The sequence below is a fragment of the Dendrobates tinctorius genome, unplaced genomic scaffold (genome assembly GCF_039654945.1).
Source record: "Dendrobates tinctorius isolate UK_male_01 unplaced genomic scaffold, ASM3965494v1 ptg000016l, whole genome shotgun sequence".
NCBI lineage: Eukaryota > Metazoa > Chordata > Amphibia > Anura > Dendrobatidae > Dendrobates > Dendrobates tinctorius.
The window spans coordinates 17,454,740-17,479,831 of NW_027361684.1; the positions used below are offsets into that span (position 1 = coordinate 17,454,740).

The 25,092-nt window shown below is 40.6% G+C and overlaps 1 protein-coding gene across 2 annotated transcripts in view; it reads right to left on the reverse strand.

The window, feature by feature from the left end:
• Nucleotides 1-25,092, reverse strand: part of FOXN1 (forkhead box N1) — an 80,412-nt gene that overhangs the window by 27,134 nt on the left and 28,186 nt on the right. For both annotated transcript variants that reach the window (XM_073565532.1, XM_073565533.1), the window contains exons 3-4: nucleotides 5,912-6,060; nucleotides 940-1,389 (exon numbers count right to left, since the gene is read on the reverse strand). In XM_073565532.1, the coding sequence (XP_073421633.1) occupies nucleotides 940-1,389; nucleotides 5,912-6,060 (599 nt within the window). The remainder of the gene's footprint in view (nucleotides 1-939; nucleotides 1,390-5,911; nucleotides 6,061-25,092) is intronic.

Genomic DNA, 25,092 nt, shown 5'->3' on the forward strand with positions numbered 1-25,092 from the left:
TATGGGTGTCATAAAAAAGGAAACCAGGCTAGAGAGTCTGTACAAGCCACTATATTTCAAGAGGGGGAAAAGTGAGAATTTTTTTCTCTATTCACAATGGCTGCTGCCGTCAAATGGAGAGTGCGATGGAAAGTCGAATGGAGGACGCAGTCTGAACCTTGTCTCTCCACTCCTCCACTGTTTGTCAATGTTATCTGTGCTCATTCCACCTGCGGAATTATAAGGTATAACGACTCTCCATGGAAAAACAGTGGCCACTTTGATCATACAGAAAGTGACTTAAAGAGGTTGTCCTTAGGATAGGTCATCAATGTCTAATCGGCAGGGGTCCGACACCCAGCATCCCTGCCGATCAGCTGTTATCAGTGGCGGCGACAGCCAGAAGTACTCACTTGCCAAGCTGCTTATCTACTTGTCGTGGCCCGGGGTTTGGTAATGTACATCTGCATTGCATTAAAATGAATAGGAGATGGATGGGCAGAACCCTGCGGCAACCACTACTAGAGATGAGTGAATTTGCTTGGATTCGGTTCCGAATACAATCGGGTTCGCATATTGTTTTTGCAATATTGGTCGGACACTGCCGAACGTCATTAGAGTCAATGGGAGTACAAATTACCTAATATGTTCGGAACCGAACACAAGACATATATTTGGTCCAAATAGTGTTCGAATATGGCACAAATATGTCAAAATCTCTGATTCTGGGCCAATATCCGAACAAATTCGCTCATCTCCAGGGTCCACTACAAGTAGACGGAGCAGCTCGGCAAGTGATCTAGAGATAGGCCATCAATGTAAAAGTAATGGACAACATCTTTAAGCACTTTGGAACAGCAGTACGGAACTTAAACAAGTGTCTATGAATTAGTATTGTAAAGGCAAATGTTATATTTTGGTTTTAGGACACATTCCATTAACATAATCTAATAAGCTTACCATCATCTGGGAGCCTTCATCATGGCTGGTGCTGTACTGTATAGAATTACACCATGTTTGCGCATCTATGTCAGGAATGTGTGTGGCAAATGATTCATTGTCTTCTGGACAGGTGGAACCACAGACGTTTTCAAAGCTGTCTATTCCATCCATGCTTTTGAACGGTTTCTCCCCAAGAGACATTGAGTGGAGAGTATCTGGAAAAACATCGCTGAATTGCCTCTTGTAGGGATGAAAGTGGTTTTTCTCCTTGATGAATTTACCAAAAGTGATTTCTGTTGGGTCATCACAGCTGTACCTCCTGTATTCATCTCTTGGAGAGACTTTTCCTGCAAATCTCATAGAAATGTGTTCCTGGGGTGACAAGGAAAGGTCAGGGCTCATGGATGAATCTGAGCTTTTTCTCTCAGTCTGGCTGTCAGAATCATGTGTGTTTCCACCATAACTGTCCTAAAATGGACAAAAAAAACAAGACTTTTTTTTAGTAGTTTCATGGCTAATTCTCATATAAAAACTCATTGGCTTCAATGAATACCCCACGTGATGACATAAATCATAGTGGATAAAATGAAGCAGAAAGGAGCAGTGAGTTACTGTATCTATGTCAGAGGCCGCACCATCCAGCTATGTAGAGGATCTACTGAGATTCTACATCGGTAAATTTGTAGGACATTTTTAACGGGCATCTGTCAGTAGGATGAACCCTCCTAAGCCATCTAAATGTGCACGCAGGACATAGAAAGTTGAATAAATTAATATCATGAGAGATTTTTTTATTTCATTGAAACTTTCATTTTTTCTTAATATATATTGTGAATGAGTTGTTAAGATCTATAGGCCAAGCATTGATCTGCATAACAATCTGCTTACAAAGATTGTCTTAAATGAAAGGAGACATTTCCAGTGTGAAATATGTACATCAGGAGAGCATACTGTCAGTTATTACATGTCTCACACTGGTCTTGACCCCTTTCATTTAAAACAAGCTCTGGAGGCAGATTCTATGAGATCTATGTCACACCTATAGATCTTACAGCTCATTTACATATTAAGAAAATGTGGATTTCTCTGGAATAAGACCTCGGATCGCAGATGTCAAGGTGTTATTTTATTCAACTTTCTATGATCTGCTTGTTCATATAGACGGCCTAGGAGGGTTCATCCTTTGGACATATGCCCTTTAAGACTTTTTAGACAGCAAATGAAGAGAAAAGATCAAAACTATACACAAATGGATCAAGACAGTAAAGTGTTTGAGAATCATTTCTACATACAACATCAGTAATGTCAAGGTCAAAGAAGACAACTATTTGGTCCTCCTCAAATATTTTCTTCAATCGGTAAATATTTAGGCACATTCCTACTGTACACAACGATTAAGACTGCATTGGGGTTTCTGTTTAAATTCCCGAAAGAAAGTAGATTATGTTTTTGAGTCCATCTACAAAGGTGGACACTGCCAGAAGTCAGAAGGATTACAAAATGACAATGTCTGGCTCATTATTGTGAGTGGCACACTGGGGGCTCCTTCCAAATCCTGTTTTTGGGGGGCTTTCGATGGAAAATCTGATGCAGTGCTCATTGTAGAACACCGTGTAAATGTGGACCAGCCATTACCTGTAACTGTTCTTTTTCCATTACACAACCAATTACTGACTGGTTAATATAATTTAGTGACACTTGCTAGGAAACATCATTAAGATGTGGTATAGTTTATATAATTGTGTTTGAACTTATTGCACTTTTTTGGAAATTGCTACCTAACTGCTTCTGGTTCATACCCCAGAGCGGTGCTACATTCCTTAAATTGTAATCTGAGTTGCCTTATCGTGTATTAAGATCAAGATAGTAAATTACAGATATGTTATTATATCTCTGGGGTCATTATAAGATCATACTAGAAATGTATAGGCGATTATTCCTACATCACCTGCAAAATGAAACCTAAAAAATATTCCTGGATGTGTGGGTCACCTTTCAGCCAACGTGGGCCTAAGGCGGTGTATGTACCTTAACCTTAAAATCACTTAAAATATGCATTCCAGATTATGAGCACAGTCATATATTTAATATTCCCTACTTAGCTTAGGTATTCAGGCTAGGCTAGTGGTATGCCTGCTGCTGCAGATGTTACTTAGAAAGACTGTACAACCATGAAAGCAAAACAAATCAATTCCCCGAATCTGGCCATACAGATGAGATTTCAATTTATATGGAGACAGTTTGACTTTGTCTTGTCTCCTTTGGGGAACCAAAGGTGGAACAGGTTGGATTTGAACCCATTTAATTAACTATTTACCTGGCTTCAAAAATATCTGGTAAAGGGAATATGTACCATGAAAGAAGACCATGCTATTGGGAAGATTGGAAACCCCTCACAATCCTATTTGCTAGTAGAGTGAGAACTTGTGAAGAACACCGGTCTCTAGAGGATCTGTAATTGGGAATTGGAAAGGATGTGGAGGGGAAAATAATCAGCAGGCGCCAAAATCTGTAACCGTGATAGGGTAATATTTACGTTTTATGGCCTACTCTTTGTACGTACAACAGACCGTTCAAGATCTCGCTCCTTCCTTTATGAGATCATACTCTAAGGGGGCATGCACAGTATATATGAGGGAGTCAGGGAGCAAACTCGTCCAAATTATTATTATTATACTTGTTTACAGAACCTTAAAAAAGTATTCATAGCCTGTGAACTTTTCCACATTTTTTCACATTACACTCACAAACTTAAATGAATTTTATGTCATACCAACACAAAATAGCAAGCATATGTGAAGCGGAAATGAATTGATACATGGTTTTCTAAATATTCTAAAAATATACATTTTAAAATTATAGCGTGTATTTGTATTCAGTTCACTGGCTTTTTGCTAATTGCAAACGAGACATCTTATGGCTTGCTTTCAAAAATGGCTTTCGTCTTGCCACTCTTCCATAAATGCCAGATTTGTGGAGTATATGACTAATAGTTGTCTTATATACAGATTCTATCACCTGTGCATCTCTGCAGCTCCTCCAGACAGGCCATGGGCCTCTTGGCTGCTCTTCTAATTAGTGCTCTCCTTGCTTGGAATGTCAGTTTAGGTGGACGGCCATGTTTTGGTAGGTCGGCAGTTGTGCCATACTGCTTCCAATTTTAGATGATGGATTGAACAGTGCGCCGTGAGATGTTCAGAGCTTGCGCTATTTTTTTTTATAATCTAAACCTCCTTTACTCTTTTCCACAACTTTATCCTTCACCTGTCTGGTGTGTTCCTTGGTTTTCATGATGTTCTCAACCAAACAATGAGGCTGTCACAGGACAGCTGTAGTTATACTGAGAATAAATTACACACGGGTGGACTCAATTTACTAACTATGTGACTTCTAGAGGCAATTGGTTCCTCAGGATTTTATTTAGGGGTATCAGACTACAGGGGGCTGAATACAAATGCACATCAGAATTTTCATATTTATATTTTTAAAATAATTAGAAAACCATGTGTCATTTCTTTTATACTTCACAAACACTTGCAACTTTGGCTTGGTATAAGTTTGTGAGTGTAACGTGAAAGAATGAGGAAAAGTTCCCAGGGTATGAATACTTTTTCAAGGCACTGTATATCATGGCAACATATTTTTGCAGCTTTTTATAGACGTGGTCATTACTCACTGTTCCCATTGCAGATTGTTAACTCCTTATCAGTATGTTTTATGGAGTACCAAAGGAAACCAGAGAATTTGGAGGAAATTCACGCAATCACAGGGAGAACTTACAAACACTAAGGAGATGTTGACCTTGGTGGGATATCAATCCAGGACCCCAGCTCTACAACTGCAAGCAACAGTGCTAACCACTGAGCCACCGTTCTGCCCCCACAATTGTACTTATGCAATGTTACATTATCTGTAATAAGTAATTTATACTAAAGCAAAATGTGATTAAAAATATGAAGGCTTCAGCTTGTTGAGAATACTTTTTCCTAAAACTATATTTGAAAGACAGATTATACCTACACTAAGTAGCACAGAGCGAGGAAGCTGAATTCCCGTTTATCTAAAAGATTAGTTATGCAGTAGTTTCTATGTTTCTGCATTATTTCCTATACAGAACTACTGCAACTATAGAAAATCCCTATGACTTAGGATCCCGTTCATCTAAAAGATTAGTTATGCAGTAGTTTCTATGTTTCTGCATTATTTCCTATACAGAACTACTGCAACTATAGAAAATCCCTATTAACATTATTAAAATTAGGTAACTGTCCAGAACGGCACAGCCGGCATTCTTGTGCTTTCAAAAATTTTGGATTCTATGTAACACATGTATGTATGTACATTTTCTGCATGCAACTATAGATTCGCTAATTACTTTTTTGGGATTTCCCTGGAAGTGAAATTTCAAAAGTCAATAGCACATGTAAACTGTCACAAAATCAGTTCCATTTACATGTAAAGATTGGTGCTTTCCGAGCAATCTCCCAAACCTAGGTCTTCATATTTACCAAATAAATGTGTGTTATTGAAGCTGATTTGCCATTTATACTGTACACTAATCAGCCCTAACATTAAAACCACTAACCGGTACTGACACTGAAAATGCCACTTATCTAGGCCACGTTCACACTTCAGTATTTGGACAGTATTCTACATCAACACTTTTAAGCCAAAACCAGGAGTGGAACAATCAGTGGAAAACCATAATAGAAACCACTTCTGTATTTATCACCCTCTCCTGTTTTTGACTTATAAATACTGATGTAAAATACTGACCAAATACGTCACGTGTGAACGTAGCCCTATAAGATACGGGATAAATTGCGATGGCATGACAACTAGGTTAGAACATTTAAAAAAATACAGTTCTTGTGTTGTTTTTCTGGATTACACTGTAGGACAACCAGTGATCCAGAGACGTAGACATTGGTGCCCAAGGATCATCAAAGCACATGGGCACTACTGTTCTCCTGATGTAATGTCTACTTACCAAAGTTAAACAAGATGTCAGTGAAGTTGTTTGATCCTGTATGACCTCATCTGCTGGGTTTATGGGAGAACACTCATTATCCAGGGATCCTGATGTAAAAGTCATGCTTGGCTGGTCTTGCATTATTAAACTCTGATTGGATAAAAAACCTATAAAGAGAACAAGATGGAATTAGTAGGCAATATAAAATTTATATTCACCGACAGTTCTTTTTTAGATATGTGACCAAATAAAACATAACACATATAACAAGTAGCTCAAGAGTGGAATCCACTAAGGGACTCCAAACTAATGATACAAGGAGCAGTTTTTGACAAATAAGATTAGCATACAACCCATCTCATATCTCATTCTTCCGTCACCCCATCTTTGGCACATCAAGTTAAAAGTAGCAGTAATGTATGTCTCTAAGAGAAAAATGAGTTTGAAAGGAGTAGGTCTTGGTGTTTTGAGGATATAGATAACGTCATGCCAAGTCAAGTCAATATCATAGGAGTGAATCCCTTCAGTGGCTCTTCCAATCCAGTCCCTGGCTTGTAGTCAATGGTTGTGTTTTACTCATTAATAATCCCTTTATTATTTGGGGGATGTTCAAACCATGGAAACCTTTTGATTCGTGACCATATAAGGAGTTTTGCTGTAATATAATAATTAGTGAGACTTTTTCGTACCTTCTGGTGGTTGGATATGACATCAAATATTTTCTGCTTTATACAAGTTTTGTATAAGTTCTGGATATGCTACTCACAAATATGATAAAAATATTTAAAAATCATTTACAAAGTGTACAACCTTTCCCGGGGCTCTTGTTCTACATCTATCAAGGTTAATAACAGTTCAAGTTCAAGTTCAAGATAAAGTATGATTAAAAAAAAAACATTCTTAGCTGACTTTACTTTTGGGCCCCAGGGGGGACCATGGACTATTGAATCTATCCTGGTATGTACAAAACGAGGTGTCATATAGAGTTCATCTGTAAGTGGTTGCCTTCTATCCTGAAATGACTGAAAGTCAGAGCGTAATTCAATGGATGATGCTCCATAAAGTGTAATGGTGCACGTCAGCTAAAGAGACGAGAGGTTAACAACGTGTTCAAAAGTGTGTTGAGTCAAGAATATTAGTTGTTAGGAGGCCTAAAATTAAAAGGAGAAGGGCAAGAAATGCACTAAAAATTATACTTAAAGACGCACTCTCATAAATTTTTTTATCCCCTTAATACCATGCAGTCATCATATTATAGAGCACTGTGTACTTACAATTGCTCATTTTGCCTTTCTACCCAGCTAATTTTTCTCTTTTCCGTTAACTCTATCTCATGATTAAAAACTGACCAGCTGAATCCTTCTCAGCTCTAGAAACAGGAGGTCAATTTTCTCTGCGCAAGTCATGAGTCTCTGCAAAAGTCAGTGGCAGGGGGTAGGAGGGAGCAGCTAGGTCATGAGCTGAAGTGGGGGATGATAAATGCTGGGACACAAGAATTACTGCTTCTACACAGAGCAGAGAAAACAAAAGAATTATGTGGGTAGAAAGGGATAATGAGCAATTGTAACTACAGTACACAGTGCTGTATAATATGATGATTGCAATATTTTAAGTGGATAAAAACTTTAAGGGAGTGCTTATTTAATTGTAAACAATATATATATATATATATATATATATACCAACTAAAACCTATCTATTACATAGTTACATATTTATAAATACTAGGTTTTTTTCAGTGGCATAAAATGTCATTCAGTTGGGTTAAATATATTAGTAAGAGTTTTTGAAACTTACTAATTTCTCTTCTTTCACCTATGAGAAAGTTGCATAGTTACATGTGTAGAAAAAAATACATGTCCATCAAGTTCTACCTTTCTCATTAAATTGTACAATGCTACTCACATTAAAATGTTCTTCATTTGACGATAGTGCTACAATATCCAAGTGTAAAAAGTGTCTTGAAATACTCTTATGTTTCATTATGATAACCAATAACTGCCCAGGGCCCCTTCATTATAACAAATATATAACCAATAATCAATTCCCAGAACCAGAAATTAAAGAAACGGACTAATCTAAGACAATCCGATCATGGGGGTCATTCCTTTATCCAGTCATCCTCAAAACCATCCTTACTCTCTGTTCAGCTAACATCACACTATGAACCAAATGGTAATGTCACTACCAGGGCCTCTATCAGGAGAGTACTAGAACTACTACTATAAGGGACCCATTTGCAAGGCTAACAATAAGGGATTGCTACTTTTTTGTGTCTGCCATGTAACCAACACAATATATCTTAATGGGTTACTTCCAAAATACTAATCACTGGAGCCCAACTGCAGGGAGCACCAGGGTTGCCGATCCCAGGAACTGTATTGTGTAGAGCCCCATCTTGAAGGAAGTATGGGACCACAGTCTCAATCTTTACTCCATTCCTTGTCTATGGGAAAGCTGTAGATTCTGGACTAAATAAATCTGAAACTTGGTTGTACATTGATTTCTGCTTCACATCTATGAGAATTTATTCATATGAGACCTTATCCAAATTTGTACTTATTGCAAGAGTGATTGTAGTAAGAAATTATTATTATTATGCTGCATTTCACCGTACAAGTCAGTACATTTGTATATTATACAAAAATCTATCCATTGTGATTCTCCTCCATTGTAAGTGATATCACTATTGATGATGAGCGAACATGCTCGGATTAGGTGCCTAACAAACAGGTAATCCCTGCATGTGTTGTGGCTGCCGAACAACCGCGAGACATGCAGCCACTGGGACTCGAACATATCTTTCGAGCGCTGAAGACACTCGATTAGCACACGAACAAGCTTGGATAACACGTTTGCTCAACACTAGTCACTATGTATTAAAGGTGTTAAAAATGTTAAAAGCTCAACCCTGCCACTTTTGTATGCAAATTCGAGATGAGCAGATCTTTTGAAATTCAAATTCCAGATTTTGTCGAATTTTCCCCACAAATTTGATTAGCAGCGAATACATTTAGCAAGTTTCAAAACTGGAAAGCTTCTAATTTCTTTGAAAATATACATGGGGAGAGAAAGAGCGAGAACTCTTCTGACCATAACAGCTTACACTCTACAGGAGAGAGAAAGGACCCCGGTGACCATAAGAGCTTACACTTTAAGGCTATGTGCACACGTAGCGTTTTAAAACGCTTACTAAAAACCGGACTCCTTCCCAGAAATCGCGCGGTTTTTTCCGCGCGATTTTACCGCGATTATGATCGCGATTTTGCCCCGATTTTCGCGTGCGATATTCAAGCACTTTCCAAGCGATTTGAAGCATCGCTTGGAAAGTGATTGACAGGTTGGTCACACTCGTCAAACATAGTGTTTGACAAGTGTGACCAGGTTTTTACTATTGAGGCGCCTATGCGGCATCAATAGTAAAAGATAGAATGTTAAAATGCTAAAAAAAATAAAAAAATCAGGGTATATTTACCTTCCGGCGTCCCGCGCTGCATTCCCGGGCCTCAGCGTTCCCAGTAATGCCTTGCGAGACCTGTGATGAGGTAGTCTCGCGTTGCTATAGCGATCTCGCGAGACCGCTAGAGTCATGCGAGACTACGTCATCACTGGACCGTGCCGCAAGGCATTACTGGGAACGCTTAGGCAGGGAATGCATCGCGGGACGCTGGAAGGTAAATATACACCGATTTTTTATTTTTTATTCTTTTTTTACAGGGGTATGGTACCCAGGGCCTGGAGGACAGTCTCCTCTCCTCCACACCGTGGGTACCAACCGCACATGAGACGCTTAACTTCCCGCATGGTGGGCATAGCCACATGCGGGAAGTAAGCGATTCTCATGCATTCCTATGGGTGCGGAATCGCGGCAATTCTTTGCGATTCCGCACAAAGAATGAGCATGCTGCGATTTTTTCCGCGATGCGATTCCGCCGCGGAAAAAAGCGCAGCATTAGCACAGCATGTGCGGAATGCCATAGGAATGCATGGGGGGCGTTCTGTACACGATTTTTAAGCGTTTTCGCGCCGAAAATCGCGGCAAAAACGCTTAAAAATCGCTACGTGTGCACACAGCCTAAAGGAGAGAGAGGACCCCGCTGACCATAAGAGCTTACACTCTACAGGAGAGAGAGGACTCCGCTGACCATAGGAGCTTACACTCTACAGGAGAGAGAGGACCCCGCTGACCATAAGAGCTTACACTCTACAAGAGAGAGAGGACCCCGCTGACCATAAGAGCTTACACTCTACAGGAGAGAGAGGACCCCGCTGACCATAAGAGCTTACACTCTACAGGAGAGAGAGGACTCCGCTGACCATAAGAGCTTACACTCTACAGGAGAGAGAGGACTCCGCTGACCATAAGAGCTTACACTCTACAAGAGAGAGAGGACCCCGCTGACCATAAGAGCATACACTCTACAGGAGAGAGAGGACCCCGCTGACCATAACAGCTTACACTCTACAGGAGAGAGGACCCCGCTGATAATAATAATAATCTTTATTTTTATATAGCGCTAACATATTCCGCAGCGCTTTACAGTTTGCAGACATTATCATCACTGTCCCCGATGGGGCTCACAATCTAAATTCCCTATCAGTATGTGGGAGGAAACCGGAGTACCCGGAGGAAACCCACGCAAACATAGGGAGATCATACAAACACCTTGCAGATATTGTCCTTGGTGGGATTCGAATCCAGGACTCCAGCGCTGCAAGGCTGCAGTGCTATCCACTGAGCCACCATGCTCCCCTCCACCGAGCCACCATGCTGCCTTTACACTCTACAGGAGAGAGAGGACTCCGCTGACCATAAGAGCTTACACTCTACAGGAGAGAAAGGACTCTGCTGATCATAAGAGCTTACATTCCACAGGAGAGAGAGGACGCCACTGACCAAAAGAGCTTACTCTCTACAGGAAAGAGAGAGAGAGAGAGGACCTTGCTGGCTATTGGAGCTTACATTCTATAGGAAAAAGAGAGAGGACCTTGCTGACCATAAGAACGTATGCTCTATAGAAGAAAGAGAGAAGACCAATCTGACCATAAGAGCTTACACACTGTAGGTGAGAGACAGATGATAAACGATCTGTGATGGCCCAGGTACTGACCACCACTGTCCAAGGTATGATAATCCGCTAGATGTCATGGCTGCAGGGCATCATGGAGAGGCCTATAAGGAAGTTCAACATGACATTAGCCTGCTCTCAGATGTGGGACATGGTGCTGGACAAGTTTTCTTTTGCCAAATGTCAAATTCACATGAAACCACAAATTTCAGAAACTTTGACTCCAAGTCACTTATCGGTAATTAATACAAATAATATCTTATGTTCTACCAAAGAAAAGAAACTGGTACTGTCAATACAACCAAATGAAACCTGTGTATGTATAGTATAATTCATTTAAAGCTGGCATCCTATTATCCTAAAAATGTGTTTCTCATTTTATCAGCAAAGAGCTACAATATAATGTGCTATTTTAGTAGAATAAAAGGCTCTCCGTAGATTTGAGAATAAAGCTAATTTGTCTCCCGAACAGAGTTTTTGTGTTTTAATGAAGTGGGAATAAAAAAGAATTTGCTGTCAAATTTCATCTGCCTCAATAAACGATTGGACATATTAAAATTCAATATGTTTGATCCTTTTTTTGCCCCTTCATCTGTTGACAGGAGATGGTCAAGAAATGCCCATACACATTCAATAGGCAGCAAACTATATACAGTCATATGTAAAAGTTTGGGCACCCCTATTAATGTTAACCTTTTTTCTTTAGAACAATTTTGGTTTTTGCAACAGGTATTTCAGTTTCATATATCTAATAACTGATGGACTCAGTTATATTTCTGGATTCAAATGAGGTTTATTGTACTAACAGAAAATGTGCAATCTGCATTTAAACAAAATTTGACCGGTGCAAAAGTATGGGCACCCTTATCATTTTCTTGATTTGAACACTCCTAACTACTTTTTACTGACTTCCTGAAACACTAAATTGGTTTTGTAACCTCATTGAGCTTTGATCTTCATAGCCAGGTGTATCAAATCATGAGAAAAGGTATTTAAAGTGGCCACTTGCAAGTAGTTCTCCTATTTGATTCTCCTATAAAGAGTGGCATCATGGGCTCCTCAAAACAACTCTCAAATGATCTGAAAACAAAGATTATTCAACATAGCTTTTCAGGGGAAGGATACAAAAAGTTGTCTCAGAGATTTAACCTGTCAGTTTCCACTGTGAGGAACATAGTAAGGAAATGGAAGAACACAGGTACAGTTCTTGTTAAGCCCAGAAGTGGCAGGCCAAGAAAAATATCAGAAAGGCAGAGAAGAAGAATGGTGAGAACAGTCAAGGACAATCCACAGACCACCTCCAAAGACCTGCAGCATCATCTTGCTGCAGATGGTGTCACTGTGCATCGGTCAACAATACAGCGCACTTTGCACAAGGAGAAGCTGTATGGGAGAGTGATGCGAAAGAAGCCGTTTCTGCAAGCACGCCACAAACAGAGTCGCCTGAGGTATGCAAAAGCACATTTGGACAAGCCAGTTACATTTTGGAAGAAGGTCCTGTGGACTGATGAAACAAAGATTGAGTTGTTTGGTCATACAAAAAGACGTTATGCATGCGCTGTATTGTTGACCGATGTACAGTGACACCATCTGCAGCAAGATGATGCTGCAGGTCTTTGGAGGTGGTCTGTGGATTGTCCTTGACTGTTCTCACCATTCTTCTTCTCTGCCTTTCTGATATTTTTCTTGGCCTGCCACTTCTGGGCTTAACAAGATCTGTAACTGTGTTCTTCCATTTCCTTACTATGTTCCTCACAGTGGAAACTGACAGGTTAAATCTCTGAGACAACTTTTTGTATCCTTCCCCTGAAAAGCTATTTGGAATAATCTTTGTTTTCAGATCATTTGAGAGTTGTTTTGAGGAGCCCATGATGCCACTCTTCATAGGAGAATCAAATAGGAGAACTACTTGCAAGTGGTCACTTTAAATACCTTTTCTCATTATTTGATACACCTGGCTATGAAGTTCAAAGCTCAATGAGGTTACAAAACCAATTTAGTGCTTCAGGAAGTCAGTAAAAAGTAGTTAGGAGTGTTCAAATCAAGAAAATGATAAGGGTGCCCATACTTTTGCACCGGTCAAATTTTGTTTAAATGCAGATTGCACATTTTCTGTTAGTACAATAAACCTCATTTGAATCCAGAAATATAACTGAGTCCATCAGTTATTAGATATATAAAACTGAAATAGCTGTTGCAAAAACCAAAATTGTTATAAAGAAAAAAGGTTAACATTAATAGGGGTGCCCAAACTTTTACATATGACTGTATACTCAAATACTTAATACTTAAATACTCAATTGATACTCAGCTATAGGAACACATTTTGTGTTACCATCACAAATGGGATAGATACTCTTCTCAAAGGCGCTCCAACAATCCAAACAATGTGCCAATATGGCAAGATTCTGGTTCCATTGACTCAGAAAGAGGTGAGGAGCTTTAGGCTATGTACCCACGTATGCAGAAAAAAACAGACTCCTTCCCGGAAAAAGCGCGCTTTTTTTGCGCTTTTTTTTTCGCGTTTTTTACAGGAGTATCCTCCTGGTCATAGAATATAGTTAGAAATGCGGATTTTTCCGCAAAATTAATGAACATGCTGCATTTTTTTTCGCAGAAAAAAAACGCATCATGTAGACAAAAATTGCGGAATTCATAAAAAATGGAATGGAATGCTTATTGTATGCATTTTTGAAGCGTTTTTACCAGGATAAACGCTTAAAAAACGTGAAGAAAACGCTTACGTGGGTACACAGCCTTACTGTATGTACATATAAACGAATACACAATGACACGGTATTGTATGAATTTTACTTTTCAACTGGAAATGCTCATATCTTTCTAGCAGACACTGTCAGATATCACGTATACGGCAGGAAAGCTGCTGTTTTAGTATTAATTGTCAGCAGCTGGAAGTGCCTTTGACAAATGGCCTATATGGTTACCGCATTTTGTAAATGTTGCATGACAGCCCGTTACTCTGATTACCAGGTCACTTCTCAGAGAGTATAGCCATGAGGAAGAGGAGGTGAGAGAATGAAAGATAAGATGTCAGCTTGGTGATGCTGGATAATGGCAGAGCTGATTCATTCGTTTTGCATGGATAGGGAATCCCTGGCTGAAGGCCCGCCGCTAGACAATATCTCGTTTTGTTTCCCTACAGATCATATAGGAAGCTGTCCTTAGCGTGTAACACACGGTCACCAACTGGCACCAGACTGTCTGCAGTGCCAAATCCAATCCCGCACCTCTTATCGCAAGTAGACTAAGAAAACGAATCATTATTGCATTTGCTCCTGTTTTGCGTTTTTAGTGTTTTGTGCCTTTCTTGTTTGCACCATATTCATTTTTCCATTTGCGCCTTTTTTTGCTGTCACTTTTTAAGCGTATTTTTGCTGTTTTTATTCTTTTTTTTAGTTCAATGCTGTTGCCAGAGTTTAGGGTTTCCAAATGTTTTTGCCTGATTCATGATTTTTCTAAAACGTGCCAATTTTGCAACATTTTAGCAAAAAAATTCTTTTTCGGAGCTAAAATAAGTCACAAGACAGGTTAAAGACAAAAATAAAGAGCATTTTTGATTTGGTCCTCTTAGACTAAGTGCTCCGTTTTTCTACTATTAAAATCCTTTGTCAAAACGACGCATGCGGACTCATTCGCATACATCTGCACGGCCTGCATACCCAATGTTAAAGATAGGTACGCAGGCCGCATGCAGACATAGGCGGAGCTGACCGGAGGAGGTGCGGTAGTGGGCGGAGCTTCACAGAGGAGCTACGCAGCCCTCCGCAGCTCTGACGAACGCAAATGTGAAGCCGGCCTTACTGCTCGGCTCAAATGCTGACATAAGAAACATGTAATTGAACCTAAGTACTGGGGAAAATAGGACATTATTAAAAGTTTTCTAATTTCTTATTTAACCCCTTAACGATTTACTGGAGCATGAAAAAGCCTGAAAGAAATTTCTGCCCTATGCTCAATGGTTAGTCCTGTAGCTCTGCAGCATTGAGGACCTGGGATCAATTCCCACCAAGGACACCATCTGTAAAGAGTTTGTATTTTCTCCCTGTGTTTGCGTGGGTTTCCTCCTGGTGCTCCAACATTCCAAAGACATACTGTTAGGGAATCTAGATTGTGAGCCCCAATGGGGACAGTGATGATGTCTAGTGAATTAAATGAATGAATAAATGAATAAATAAATAAATATCAGGAGATGAATATGATGAAAGACTTGCGATGCTTGGGGGGCATGTTACAGAATTTGTATTGGGGCTCCATGATTTCACCTTACACCACTGAACAGAACTAAATAATTGGAGCCATGTTCCGAGTGTCCAGAAGCAGCACATCATCAGATGCAGTCATGACATACAGGACATGTGCTTAGCAAGGAACCAACAAAGGACAACAGCATAATTTGCTAATTATAGAAGGATGAATGTACAAGGATGTTCTCAAGTGTCCTTCTTATGTAATGGCGTTGTCATTGATACTTGCATGGCTTTATCTGCACCATCATACATACATATAATATTATGTAATACAGATCATTTTAAATTCTTCTACAGTGCAGCCAGCCGTGTCCTGAATACCAGCTGTGAAAACCCTGAGTGTCCCTGATAATTATAAAACTGATCATCCAGTTTATAGACACTATTTTAATTGCGTACAAATTAATGCTAATCACTATTCCCTGCAGCGCGCCACATTTTTGGTATCAGAAAATCAGTTGCATAAATTTACAGAAAATATAAAAGTTTTTAGACTTGTTCTTAATTCAGCAGCAGTCGCTTGCCGGCAATATGGCTGCTGTGCAATACGTCATGGCAGATGTTGCTGGAAGCAATATTTGGCTACTGTCAGCCTTTTAGTCATCCAATCACTTGAGGATACACTTATCGGCGACGTTATTAGAGACACACGTCCTGTTACGATTGGAACCGGCATGAACATTAGACACGTGACCACGGAGTACCGCATGATATCAAGGGAACAAGTTTTATGTGAACCAGTTTCAGGCTTAATCCCCATTAGAATAGGAAAATAGAGCGATCTGAGTGACTTGGAACGAAGTATGGTTATCGGTGTGAGACTAACTAGGTCAATATTTCAGAAACTTCCCACCTGGTAGTGTGAACTCTCAAGAATATACTAAGAATGGGGTGATCAAAGAAAAACTTCTAGTGGAAAGGGAATCCCGATAGACAATGCATCGTTTCTTAGCCTGGATCATCTATGAGAGCTGATGACCAGTTAGGGCTCATTTACACGTCTGATTTTCACATGCGAGTGCTATCCTTGGTTTTCACATATAGCCCTTGTATCTATGATATTCTATGTGGTTGTGCACATAGAATGATATTTTCTTCGGACCCAGTGGTCCACAGAAAATATCAGAAACATGTCCCGTTTTGATCCAAGGTTTGAATCAAAATCGGCAATGCAAGTCAGTGGGTTCATGAAAAAATTTCCAGCTGTTATCCGAGTGCGGTCGGATTTTCATGGACTGTCTAAAAGCAGAATTTAGAGAAATCTTTTTCTTCTCAATTTCTCCACAGATGAGATAAATGGATGACCTTCAGACCATACTCAGATCAAACTCTTATCAATGTCTGGTCAGAATAATCAGTCTATTTTTCTCATATGCGGAAAAATCCAATGTGTGAATAAGCCTTCAGAGTACCATTAATTTCGAAGGGAAATGGAAAAGGAAAACTCCACTCACCGGGCAATAAAGATTTGATCACTGAGCGGTGAAAAAACATTGCCTGGTAAGAGGATTCCAGCTTTCTACTGAACTGTTGGAAATTTGACACAAACAGTTGAAATTGAGGAACCCAAGATGGGAATTCCATGCACCCAGAGAGGACTCGCAAAACACAAAATGGAATTGTTGGTAATTTTGCAAAAGTTGTCCAGAAAACATGACAAGTGTGTACATAGAGTCTTTCAGTGGCTCATTCCTAAAAAATATAAATCTACATAACAAATCCCAATAATATCACCTTTCTCCATGTCCATTTTAATCAAAACCTCAAAAAACAATCCACAAACCCGAGTGTGAACATGGCTTTATATCTATCAGCAGGCATGTGTTCCCTAGAACCGTGTTTATCTATATTTTTAAACCAAGGACCCTTCATTCAGAAAACTGATATCCAAGATTTAGGATTACAATCTGTGTAAAGGTCCCGTCTCACTAAGCGATCTCGGTAGCGAGATCGCTGCTGAGTCACAACTTTTGTGACGTAACAGCGATCTCACCAGCGAGATCGCTGTGTGTGACAACGATCAGCGAGCGGCCCCCCTGCCGGTATCGCTGATCGCTGCAAGAAACCTCTGGACATTTCTTTGGTCGCTGGTCTCCCGCTGGCCAGCACGCATCGCTGTGTGTGACAGGCGGGAGACCAGCGATCAGGTGTAAAAAATAATAAAAAAAATAAAAAATATAGTTATTCTCACCTTCCGAAGTCCCGTTCAGCCATCCTGCCTCTCTCCATGCTCCGGTCCCAGTGATCCTTTGCACGAATGACCGCGAGACTTTGTTATCCCTCGAGACCGTCTCGCGGTCATTCGTGCAAAGGATCACTGGGACCGGAGCGTGGAGAGAGGCAGGATGGCTGAACGCGACGTCGGAAGGTGAGAATTACTATATTTTTTACTTTGATTCTATTTTTTACAGCGATGGCCAGCGATGCCGGGTGCTCGGCATCGCTGTGCTGATCGTAGGTGAAGCTGTCTGTGTGACAGCTCACCAGCGATCACATAGCGACTTACTAGCGATCCTGACACCTTGATATCGGTGTCGGGATCGCTGGTAAGTCGCTTAGTGTGACGGGGTCTTTACTCATTTATGCCCTGCCTGATGATTGTGTGGGTGCTTCCTACAGACATTGGGTATATTTGTTACAGCCCATGTACCACAAGAAACTGGGCTCTAAAACACAATGACAGCACAGAACTATACATGCCAGGAACCATCTACTACATTCACAACATTTATCCCCAAACCATAGAAAAGGGGAAGGAAATATGATAACTGGGGGTCTAATCAATGAGACACCTATCGATAATGAAAATAGAGGTTTAATGCTCATGCGTGACCATTGATCAATTCACTGTCTGTGGGAGCGGCGATCATGTAAGTGCATGACAAATCCAACAGACCTATGGAAGCGAATGGAGCAGCGGTCACACATGTGAACTACTGTGTCATTTGCACAGGGCTTTGTTACTCCAGTTACTAGGACTGATGGGTTTGATCACCAGTGATTACATATTTATATAACCTATTCTGTGGATAGCGGATACATTTCTTCCTGGGATAACCCCGTTATGCTCTTGACTGCCTTAAAGAAATAAACCAAGTTTAGAAGTGATTCCCTATCAACTGGATATTGGATAACTCCCCAATTGTTGAGATTTAATTGCTGGAACTTCCACATTTCCCAAGAATTAGGGCTTTGAATAGCTCCATTCAATGTTAAAGGGACCACCGGAGATAGCTTTGTGCTGTGCTCAGCTCTTCGGCAATCCCATAAGTGCGTAAAATCAACCTCGGCTCCAATCTCTGAAAAGTCTCAATTGTCAGGATCAGAGTGGGACCCTCAATAATGGGGAAGTTATCCCTAACTCCATGCTTTTGTGATGACTTCCAAACTTGAGACTACCCCTTCAAGGTTTAGAACATTCAGAAAGGTCTGTTTGGTGCTATTAGTGCCAACATTCTGTATTCTCAGGTGTCTACTCATAAGTTTCATCTGATACCATTATTACGTCAAACATTATTATGAATATTTCCAGCTCATGTATGACTAATACTGTAAAACCTATTATTATGGATACACATCAGTCAGATTAATACAATTTTTTTTTTTGTGCCCTAGCAACTATGGAGTGATCTATATACATATATTTCCAATAGCACTATAGCATTATTAGATGTATTCTTTGCATTGTATGACTATTTTGCATTTCTCACTGCTTCTACGTTCTCTGTTTTAGGCCTTAGGCTGGGGTCACACTAACCGACGCAAAATACGGTCAGTATTTTACATGCGTAATACGGATGAATGACCCCTAAACAGTGCTCCGTATGTCATCCGTAATCAAGGTGTGGTCGCGTATTTTGCGCATGTCAGCATCCATATGTAATCCGTTTGGCATCCGTATGGCGAGATTTTCTCGCAGGCTTGCAAAATGGACATATAATGGAGCCCTATGACAGGTTTTATAACACAAACCAAAGAATAGATATAGACACATAGAATACACACACATATATATATATGTATTCTATGTGTCTATATCTATTCTTTCGTTTCTTTATTAAACCTGTCAGTGTGAGTTTACTGTATCGTGCACTGAATTGCCGGCTTTGCTAAAAGACACCAGGTGCGTATTTCTCGCAAGTCACACGTGTGGTCCGTGTGTAATCCGTATTTTTTGCGCACCCATAGTCTTGCATTGGCGTACTACGGCCGTAGTACGCTGACAATCGCAGCATTCTGCGATTGGCACGTAGCGTAGAATACGGATGAGAAATATACGGCTGGTGCGAGGGACCCCATAGAGAATCATTGGTCCGTGTCTAATGCGTGCTTTTAGCGGCTCTCACTCAGCCGTATTCCTCGCCAGTGTGACCCCGGCCTTATAGTGCTCACTGGAATGAATAGATGATCGGTGATCTCTGGGTAAAGCACAGCTGCTGGGTATTAGCAGACCCCGGTCAGATGTGCCAGTGACATGTAGCACAGGTGCTCCTGTAACTGGGGCTACTAATGATGCCTCAGTTACAGTGAAAGGCGGGGTTCACACTTGTGATTTAAACGGCCGAGTCTCGCATGGTAATACACGGCGCTGCCGCCGGGACTCAGGAGCGGGGCGTGCGGCCGCATAGCAATACATGGAGCTGCACACCCCGCTCCTGAGTCCCGGCGGCAGCGCCGTGTATTACCATGCGAGACTCGGCTGTTTAAATCACAAGTGTGATCCCGGCCAAAAACGACAATACAAAGAATAATGTCCACCAGAGGTGTTTTTTCAACAATAGGCAGAAATATTATGTAACAAATACATGTAAATGTAAAATATAAAAAAACTAATAAAAATGTAAGCTCCTCCAACAAAATAATATGAAATAATGCGATTATTTTGCATAAAACCCCCACATTTTATTGGAAAATAGTTTTTTTCTATAGTGTAATCACAAAAAATGAATATAAATGACACAATAATTTATATGAACCCCTAAAGAGTGCCGTAAAAAAAAACCAATCTCACCCACATACCGCCATATGAGTGAAAAAAATAAAATGTTATTGCTACTGAAATCCCGAGAAGGAAAAATGGGGAAAACAAAAATTGGCTGGTCATTGAGGGCCTTTTTTTTTTTAAAGTTCTGGTCATGAAGGAGTTAAACTGCTAGCTACATAGAGAAAATAAATATCTTGCTGTTTAGCATTGGTGGAGGAATACAAAACCGATTATTTGACTTAGGTAAAAAAATAATAATAATTTTTATTTTTAATATGCCAACATATTCCGCCGCACTTTCCAATGTTAGAAGAAAGTCTAGATGTATGACTACCTTATAGAGATAATTAATTCCCTTTTTAACCAAATTTCCTTTCTCGTAAATAACTAATTAGTCAACCATTCTGAATAATTCTAATGACCTAAAACAACTGAGACTATTAAAGTGAAAAAGTTGAGCGGCTTTCCGGGTGGTGACGCTCGGCGAGAGTGATGTAGACGTAGTCTTGTCTGGTGACAGTCAGGAAATGCTGGGACCTGTCTGTGCAGCGGAGCAATTACGGCGTTGGTCATAAGGTTGGGCTGTGATGAGTGGTCCCTATTGTTTCCTGTTTCCATCTTTTTTTTTTTCCATCCTGCTCATTAGCATTATCACCTCCATAGTTCAGCTAGGGATCGTGTTCCATCTTTCTTTCTCTACCGGGAAGGTGTGTTCCGTGTTCCACCCTAATTGTTTCTGTTCTTGGCTGTGGCAGCTTGTTTTATGCTGGGTGTGGTATAAACCCACATGAAAGTGCTGTAGACCCATCTTCTCCTGTTTTGCTTTCGCAGTGTAATATTCCTAACAGGGACTGTAGTACCTGCTCAGAACATCAATTATCAACCAATCCTCCGTCACTCCCACCGACCTGCTGGGAATTGTCTAAAACTTAAGCCGTGTAATTATCTGTCTTCTGAGGCACAGAGTACACAATGCTTTCTCCTCGCACTTCACACATTTTCTCTTCTACGTGCTGTCTAGTCTGCTAATAGGGCCCAAATCACATGTGATATAGCCGAGCTAAATTTGACATTTAACTGTTTCTTTTCAGGACTGTTATAATGCCGTCGTCTGACCCTGCAGACGCGGACATATTCCCCATCTATCTATGGTACTTCTGATTAACACACCGTGGGTCTGCGTAGAGAGAAAAATAGAACTTTTTATTTAGCGCCTAGTGCAAAGTTTAATAAGAGGATTATATGGGTTTGGAATGAAAGTCTGCAGACACTCTGTGTGACTGCAGACTTGTGAATCCTCACATCGCGCACAATGCACGCTGTCAGGATCCTCCGACACCTGATTATGCAATATGAGTACTCCTGGGTTTATTCCGGTAAGATGTGCGCGGCCTCGTTCAATACAAATGAACTGAGTTAGGTGACGCATGTCTAACTGAATGTGGTGCATATCACATACTTGTGGTCACACGACCACCCAGTCTCGCCACTGGCACCGAAGAATCCTGACTGCGCACTATGCACAATGTGAAGACTCACAAATATACAGCCATATAGAGTGTGGGCAGATTATTGTGCCAAACCTGGGCAACCCCTTTAAGATGGTGGCAGTGGTATACATAGCCTTTATGTGGGTTCATCTGCAGTCATGCTAATAGATTCAAATTACCCATATACATTTCTTTTGTGTACAGGGGCTTCCAAACTCTACCCCAATACATATTATGGGAAAAAGTGCATCAGACATGTTGAATTTGGATATGTCCAATCTTTTGTTCTCAAGGTAAACCAAACACCACTAGAAGTGTGAGGCAGCTGCTTATTTCTATTCTCACCATTTAGTCGAGAGGGTGTCTCGGATGGAGGGGTCAGAAGGTGTTGGACAAAGGATCCTTCACTAACAGATATTAAGACTAGGTTGTATCTAGCTATTCTAAAAATGTGGTATGATGACTCAGAACACAGGTAAAACCCTACAAATGTGCGTCACCTACTTTATAATCTATATTTATTCTGACCTCCCAGACCGGCACCTGTCCTACAGTACTGTGTCTACCACCGGTCTCTTGTCATCAACATCCTGCGGAGAGTGCCATGTATCAGCGGTAGCCATTAAGACTGCAGCCCTTACGTTTCGCTGCGAACGCTGCAGCCAATCAGTGGCCGCTAATCGGCTGCAACAGTCATGTAGGATGTTGATGCCAGGATCAGTGAGCACGGTACCAACTGCAGAGGAGTGGTCTGGGAAGTGAGTGCAGTTTTTTTTTTCTAATTTCTCGCGCCTTGTGTACCCATTAAGCTTAACTTTTAAAATAGTGGACAACCCCTCTAATCTATGTATTTGACCTACATTTTGTGCATAGTTGTCAAAAGTGTTCAGAGTAAGGTATATGGATGACTCTGGGAGAAGTTGTTCCAGCCAATACTATTTCAGCTATGTGATTAAGACTGTCCACTCCGTGTTACTTATAGGAATTATTTATATTAATGCCCTCATGTCTATAGTCACATTACATGACTGCAGACTTCTGAATCCTCATACCGTGCGCACTGCACACTGTCAGGATTCTCCGCTGTTAAAGCTGAGTGTGGGCAATCACGTGATCGCAAATATGTGATTTGCCTACTTCCAACCATATTCCAACTAGACATGTTTGGCCCCACTCAATTCAACTGAACAAGGCCGAGCATGACTAGTTGGCATGTGACAGCATGGATGCAAATTGCATTCTTGCAGTCACATGACCGCCAGTTCTCACTGGCAACACCGGAAAATCCTGACAGCTTGCGCTGCGCACGCTATAAGGATTCAGACTCCAGACTTTTATCATAAGACAAGAAAACCTCTTTAATATTATGTCCTGTGCTGAAAAAATGTAGTGCTTTTGATCTGGATTAGCAGACTGTTATGTAGGCCATAGTCAGGTTGATGCTTTACTGTCGTTTGAGGGTATGTGCACATGACAACGTGTGGAAATAAATTACAGCTCAAGTCCACACCCAAAAGTCTTCATCCTCCGGTGCTCGGAGCCGAGAGCAAAGGCAATAAATCTATTGTGAGAGAGACACCGGCTCGCCGTCTTCCTCATAAAAATGTTCCTGTTTATTTGATGAATGAATGATATAAGAACACGTATAGTGGAGACGTCTGGACATTTGTGTCTGAATGTGGTCTTATATCATTCATTCATCAAATAAGCTGAATCAATTTTATAAGGAAGATGGATTGCCGTTCTGTGTCTTAGGGCGGACACTGAGTGCTATCCAATACTTTATCGGATAGCGCTAGAACCGATATTGTACAATGGGGCAGTGCAGATCTGCAATATTTTTTTTCTACAGACTGAATCTGTCTATGGAAAAAAAAAATCACAGCATGCTGCGAGCGACTCCACAAATCGGATCACATTTCAAGTCTATGGGTGCTTGTGAGACATCGGACTGCACTCAGATATTATCCGAGTGCAGTCCGACATCTGTGGGCAATGGAGAAATTAAGTTCTCTGTCTTCTCCGCACCTGTGATCCTATTCTCTTATATGAGATCATGCTAAGATCACACTAAGATGATGCTGATCAGAGTTTGATCCGGGTGTCATTACCATAATCGGCCAGATTCTCTCGCATGACAGACTCTACAATCGTGTGACCCCGGTCTTACAGTTAATTTTGTGCACACAACATCTCTTAGATGCCAAATTCCTTTATAGTTTTTGAAGCATAAGACACTTCAAGATCACACTGGCGGTTCTTTTCTCGAAGCGTCTTCATGTTCCCTTACTTTTCTAATCCTGTGCAATAAGCAACATAATTATTACAAGATGGATTTTACTAATGTTTGCCGAGTTCCCCAAAGACAAGCACCCTTCTGATACTAGCATCTGTTGCAATAGACATAATAGAACACATAAAACATGTCCTACTTTCTACCTCCACGATCAGCGCAGAACATTGCCATTTCAGCTCCATACAGCGGTGATTCATAAAACTCCCGGGTGCTGACGCAGTGGCTGGCACCGACTCCTGGACTGGCACATCAGCGGTGAACAATTACAATAAAAAGTAGAATCATGAAAGAATTATGACTATGAAAATTGTGATGGTTCCTGAGGATCACAATGAAGACCCTGATGTAATTGCTGGCACTGACATGCTGATGGTAGCATGGGTATGTGCACATGACGTCTTTTAGATATGTTTTTCCTGAAGTGTCTTCTTTGACGTCCTTTCAGCTATTATTACTGTTGTTGTCTTTTTTTTACCATGTAAAAACAAGTGAGTAACTGCTAAAGCCACCAGATGAATGGTCTGGTCACTTCTTTTAGCTCCTTTGTGACTTATGAAGCTTGAAATGGTTAAAAGAAGCTCAAAAAGAGTGAACATGTGCAGAGCAAATTATTTTGGCATTGCGGTGCATGTGTTCACTCTTTTTAGCATTTTCTGAGCTCTTTTTAAGGCGGATTTTCATATGTGTCTCAGTTGTATCAGTGTATACAGTGGGGCAAAAAAGTTTTTAGTCAGTCAGCAATAGTGCAAGTTCCACCACTTAAAAAGATGAGAGGCATCTGTAATTTACATCATAGGTAGACCTCAACTATGGGAGACAAACTGAGAAAAAAAAATCCATAAAATCACATTGTCTGTTTTTTTTTCATTTTATTTGCATATTATGGTGGAAAATAAGTATTTGGTCAGAAACAAAATTTCATCTCAATACTTTGTGATATATCCTTTGCTGGCAATGACAGAGGTCAAACGTTTTCTGTAAGTCTTCACAAGGTTGCCACACACTGTTGTTGGTATGTTGGCCCATTCTTCCATGCAGATCTCCTCTAGAGCAGTGATGTTTTTGGCTTTTCGCTTGGCAACACGGACTTTC